The sequence below is a fragment of the Geospiza fortis genome, unplaced genomic scaffold (assembly GCF_000277835.1).
Source record: "Geospiza fortis unplaced genomic scaffold, GeoFor_1.0 scaffold491, whole genome shotgun sequence".
Classification (NCBI taxonomy): domain Eukaryota; kingdom Metazoa; phylum Chordata; class Aves; order Passeriformes; family Thraupidae; genus Geospiza; species Geospiza fortis.
In genome coordinates this window covers 1877473-1883472 of record NW_005054390.1, presented here as the reverse complement: position 1 = coordinate 1883472, position 6000 = coordinate 1877473, and the positions used below count along the sequence as shown (strand labels likewise).

The following is a 6000-nucleotide window of genomic DNA, read 5'->3' as shown; positions in this document are numbered from 1 at the left end:
GGTAAGCTAGCAACGAGCAAAATTTGTGAGAGAGACTTTCAGTGTAAAATGTGGCAAAAAAACTACCCCTCAAGTATAGCCAGTTTATCCAGGCAGTTTTTGCAGATAACCTCACCAATTCCACAGTGCTGGTTATCTTTGCAGAGTGGCTATTACCCCGTCATGCTTTCTTTTTTCATCAGTGTCAAGAACTATATCTGCAGTGCAACTGAAATCTCAGGGAGACCTTCATTGTGGGGGTGGCCAAATCTTACGGCTTTTGTTTAGAAGTGCTCTGTGCACTAAGCCTACTTCTCAGTAATTCTTCAAAGCTTTTTTTGAGATGTTATTTGTGGGTTTTGGTGGGTTTTCTTTAGGCGACATGCAGTTCTCCTATGCCAAATCACTCTAGGGAATATTGCTTTTGGAAATTTAAAGTGTATGTGTACTGTATAGGTATTCAAATAGTTGGTAAAGATTCTGAGAACACAGAAAACATGAGAGCAATAAATACAACAAATCTCTGTGTACGTTCAAGCAAGTAGGTTTGTACACTTTGGATTTATAAGTCAAATCAAAGCTGCCCCAACAAAATGCATACTACAGGGTCACTATTTCCTTGGTTTATGTTTGCAGTTAGGTTGTTTTGTTTCTGTTCAAGAACTTTTAGGTCCATGAATTAGTTTTACTAGTAAAGGACAAGAAAGCACAGTAAAAAACTTGGCAGAAAAGTTTTTATGAAATCTAAAGTGAGAAGCTCTGGTAGAGTTACGCTGCACAAAGTGTTTTATTGTAGCAATAAGAAATAAAAGGTCCTTTTGTCTAGCAGTTTAGAGAAGGCTGTATGAAGTATTACTGTGGGTCAGTGATTTCCTAGAAATATATAATAGTACTTGAATTTTTTAGTACAGGAAAGTTTCCTGTTGCAGAATTTAGCATCCCTCCAATTCTTAAAAACAGATCTCTAAAGTATAACTGTAGACAGTTATGTTTCATCCAGTTTTTACTTCTGCATTTTACCAACATGCATTTAATAAAGACAGAAATTGATGTATTGTCCTGGAATCATTCTAGGTGCTGTGTTGCACAAAGATCTAGATGTGACCTTTTGCAGTATCTCAGCTGAGTTACAAAGCTATGAAATTTGCACATGCAATTGTCAATATATACACTGCAGTTTAGTTTTGGCATTTGCAGCCATTTTCAGAGAGCTAGTTTTTATATTGACATCTGACTTCTGATTGAATCCACATTCATGAGGCTTTTCCAGAAGAAGGTTTAGTGAGCTCTTTATCTGTGTTTCCACTCACAACTGTAAACCTCTTAGATTAGCAAGTGTCTGACAGTGGCTTCCTCAGTGAAGGATGAAGGAATCAAAATAATGAGCCCTGAGGCTCAGCTGGACTGGCCCAAGCTACATTATTTTCTGAGGTCACTTCAGAGAAGTAAGCATGTCCATCTGTTTCTGATTACTGTTGCAATCTGAAGAAATTACAACAACATGAACAGTGCTGGAGTGTTTCTCAATACATTATTTCAATGTTTAATTGTGGCTATTTTAAAGAAGTTGAAACAAAACAAAGAATAGGGCATACAGGAAGCATATTTAAGCACTGATGCTTTTACTTGAAATACAGATGTTTTAAGTCGTAAAAGAGATAGAAAATACAAAAGTCTAGTGAACTTGTCCAGTTCAGGGTATGGTTAAAAACTAGGATTTGCCCATCTCTCTATCCAGTAGTTTCTCTTCAGTGAGCATCATAGAAAAAAATGCCCTCCTTGCCCTTCTCTTCCCGATTTGCTTTGATGCACATCTGAATACAATTGTTTTAGTTAAAATCTGTCAAGATTAAACACATTCCAAGTATTAAAGCGAATATAAAGTGCCATTTAAGGTCAGGGAAAATGGATTTAATGGAAACATTTTAAAAGAATTAAGGTAGGAATGGGATGCTGATTACATTTGGTTGATTTTTTTTAAACAAATAAGCCTGCCATTATATATATATTTAGCTTAACTCTCACTTTGGGGATATTAGAGCATATATAAAAGAAAATCCTGCTGACAAGTGTGACTTACAGGCTCTGTTAGATGGTTCAGAGTTTTCCTACCTTCCGTGTATTCTGATCTTTGGAGAGAGATTATAAAAATGACTAATTTGTTCTTTAAAATACTGTTCAGAGGAATCTTTATTTTCTTAGTATAGCAGAATTACTCTTTTGAAATGGGTGTATGAATGGCTTCTTTCTTTCCAGATCAGCTGAAACTCTGCTGGTAGTGAAATTTAGATTTTTAATTAAAATATTGACTGGGAGCATGTAGTTTGAGGAGAAGTGAAGGATATATTTTTCAGACAACCAGACACTGAAAAAAAAACCCAAAAAATTTCAGTTTTGGTGTTCAGTATTTTTCTTAAACATTTGAAGGCAAAGCTATGTCATATTGCCCAGCTGTTTTCAGCAGTGCTTTCTTTATGGTAAAAAGACCCAATTTTATCAGATTCTGTAATCAGAAAAGAGCTGTGGAGCTGAGCCTTTTGAGTAAAAGGAAACCAATTCCAAAATTCAAGAAAATCTTTAGTCCACATTTTGGGCCAAAGGATTAGATTCTGTTGAGGATGGAGTCAGGATTGGTCTATTACGTAGGTTGATTGACTTACCAAATTTTAGAATAAAGGAAGATTGATATAAGTTTTAGGGTGATGCTTCTTTTGGTTTTGTTTTTGTTTCTGTTCTTGTTCCTGTTCTTGCTCTTGTTCTTGTTTTTGTTTTTTTTACTTTGTTAGAAGACAAAATGTGTTTGTGTTCAGTTTAGCTGCTCAGGATGCGCTTTTCATAACTCCTTTCTGGGCTTCAACTGGTCGTAAGAAACATCATTTAATCTGTGTGTACCAAGAAAATTTAGAGTTTTGAACTGTCCACTGTCTCAGTTTGGGTATTCATTTAATTTTTAGCCTGCAAAGAGAGGAGAGCTAGTAAAGGAATTAAGTGAATCTTGTTTTTCTTCTGAGCTTAGATAGAAAGACAGGAGAGAGTACACAAGGTCTATTGGATAGTGAATTACTGGAAAAAGAGCTAGAGGAAAAAAATTAATAAATATTCAAGGAAATGAATGTGTATCTGTTAACATATGTTTCTGTGGAAAAAAACTTAAAACACAAAACATAATAGTTTTATATGAAGGATTCTCCATTATTTGAAATCTGAGTTTTATTATAATTATTAAAGGGTAATGCTCTGAACATAAGAAAAAGGACAGTAATGAGAAGCTCAAGTATCTGACTTGCAGGGCACATAAATGGAGCTTTTGATTCAACAAAATTAATGTTTCTGGAGTTCTTGTGGTAAAAGAAGATTAGAAGTTCAGAGAAAGAGTTGGTAGCAAGGAAGTACTGTTCTGTGTTGTAGCAAGCTAGCTACTTTACCAGACATTTAAATTTTTTTTCATGAACACATGAATGGGGAGACTTGATGTCTCTGAAACCCCACATTCCTAGCCTGCTGTCCTTTGCAGCATTTTATGAAATGGTACTTCCGCACGAAAAGAGTTGAGAGCATGTACCTAGAAACTCAAAAAGCAAGAAAGCAGGTGGGAGAAATTTAGGGTTGAAAGGAACCTCTGGAGATCATCCAGTCCAACTCCTCTGCCAAGGGAGGGTCACCTGGAGCAGGTGACAAAGGAACATGTCAGGTGGGTTTTGAGTGTCTCCAGAGAGGGAAACACCACAACCTCCCTGGGCAGCCTGTTCCAGTGCTCTGCCACCCTCAATATAAAGAAGCTCTTCCTCAGGTTGAGGAGAAATTTCTTGTGGTTTAATATGTAGCCACTTCATCATCCTCTCTCTGGGCACCACTGGAAAGAATCTGCCATCATCCTTGTGGCATCCCCCTTTGAGATACCTACATGTATTGATGCTGAGGTGGGATATAGGATAGCTTTTTAACTGACTTAAATATTAAAACTTCCCTCAAGGGACATTTGTTCCCTCAAGGGACATTACTGGTCAGGTAGAAAAGATTATTTCAGCTTTTGAATAACTCCCCTACTATCAATGCACAGGTAACTTTCATTAAGTATTGTAGTCTCTATTTTACTTCATTTAAATGCTAATGAGATGAGTTCAGTATTGAGAATCTTAGCTTCACACACTGATAATTTATCTCTTCACTGTGTTCTTTAGTCATTCAGACAGGACCAGGTCGACTCTGTCTTTAAGACTGACTAACATGTTTATTTTATTATCAGTACTCCCACTATGTCACTTAGAGATAATATTTAAAGAAAGTGATTTATGGATTTCTGACTATTTTTCAGATAATATAATATGCTTTTTTAAAATCTGAAATGTATAGTAGTTAATTATTTTGAGTGCTGTTGTTCTTTGTTTGATACTGCAAAACTCAGGTATTTTCAGACTCATTAGAAAAGATTTTTTCAATTGTAGCAGAGACAGGGAGAACACGGTGCATTTTTTATTTTGTATGTTGCCCATTTTATTTTTTAAATATATTCGACTAGGACTTGTTTTTCAAAAAATACATATATTGTTTACAAAGTAAAAACTCTGGAGCACAGTAGGTCTTCAGTCGTAAGAGTTCCTTTGCAGAGTTTCATGCTCCTTTCAGAGAAATCAGAAGAATAAACTCTTGGTCCCTTTAGGTTCCCTACTGATTGTAAATTCTCTTGATTGATCTATTTTTCTTTGCAAAGCTGGTTTCTTATTGAACTCTTTGAGTTTTACTTTGGTACTGGGTTCATATCAGAGCTTATTGGCAATAAGGTGTGTTTAGTTTCTGTTATTTTGGTTTTGTTTTCTTTCTTTGTCATCTTCTCTTATCTGTTTGGAGCAATGCAGACTTCCCTGTCACCTTTTTCTTCTGTCAGTGTTTACAGCATAAGAGTTGTCTAACAGTGGTTAAAAAAATCCAAGGAGAGACTAAATTTTAAAGCAAGATATTATTTTGACAAACAGCATTTGGAAAAGTCCAATTAGCCATCAGCTTGTATTATGAAATGATTGAGAATTGCAGACCTAAGATGACAAAGGGTTTGGGGTTTTCTAAAAGGAATACTTGGAGAATGAGGGTCTTAAAACATGCAGAGATACAGGAAATACCCTTAGTTCTCCATCTGCTACCATATTTACCATAACAGATGGTACCAGCTTTCATATGAGTCATTTGACTGATCATTTACTATTACTGCCTGGCTGTGTTCTACAATTCATGTATCCATACATTAAGTACAGATCATAGCATTACAGGACAATCAGGCTGGCAGGATGATTATCTCAGGAGATGTCCAGCCACAGCCACTGCCCAGAGCAGGCTCAGCTCTGGCGTCAGACTGAGTTTCTTAGGGCTTCACCCACTTGATGTGTAAAACGTCCCAGGGCTGGTATGGTCCAACCTCCTTAGGCCCTGGCTGCGTTTCTGCATTTTCCTGAGCCTCTCATGTTTTCAACTTGTGCCACTGCCTCTCTCCTGCCACACTCTGTGAAGAGCCTGGCTACATCTCTTCCACTCCTTCTGTCACTGCTGGGAGTGCTGTTGAGAGCCATCCATTCTCCCAGCTGGACCATCTCCAGCACTGTAGCCTCTCCTTGCAAAATTAGAATCTGTCACAAATACTTAGTTGATGTTTCCTCTAATGGCTCCCCATGCTTTGGGATCATTTCCTCTTTGCACTTTGCGGGACCCAGGCAGTGTTCTCTTTTTAGACCAGACACCTTTTAGAAAAACATCTAATTAGTCCTGTCCCTTTTTATTCCTGTAAAAAAGTTGGTCTGCTTTTACTCTTGCTCACTCATTAATGAAGTCTGCTCAGGAGCTAGAGGAATATGCACCTCATGTATAAAGGTTCTGTTTGTTGAAAGTTAGATATCAAATCTGGGGAAGATAAAAATGAAAATACAAAATTATTTTAACATTTAACTCTCTGAAGTTTTTAGGTCTTTTACTGTACTAAAAGAACATACTTGTAATGCTGTCATAGAATTCTTCCCTGATAAATGTTTGTGA

The 6000-nt window shown here is 36.8% G+C and overlaps 1 protein-coding gene across 1 annotated transcript in view; it reads left to right on the top strand.

Annotated features, from left to right (window-relative positions):
* Positions 1 to 6000, top strand: part of PTPRD (protein tyrosine phosphatase receptor type D) — a 452720-nt gene that overhangs the window by 318706 nt on the left and 128014 nt on the right. The window contains 1 exon segment of the mRNA XM_031060787.1: position 1. This exon segment is cut by the window's left edge and continues 581 nt beyond it. Within this exon segment, the coding sequence (XP_030916647.1) occupies position 1 (1 nt within the window).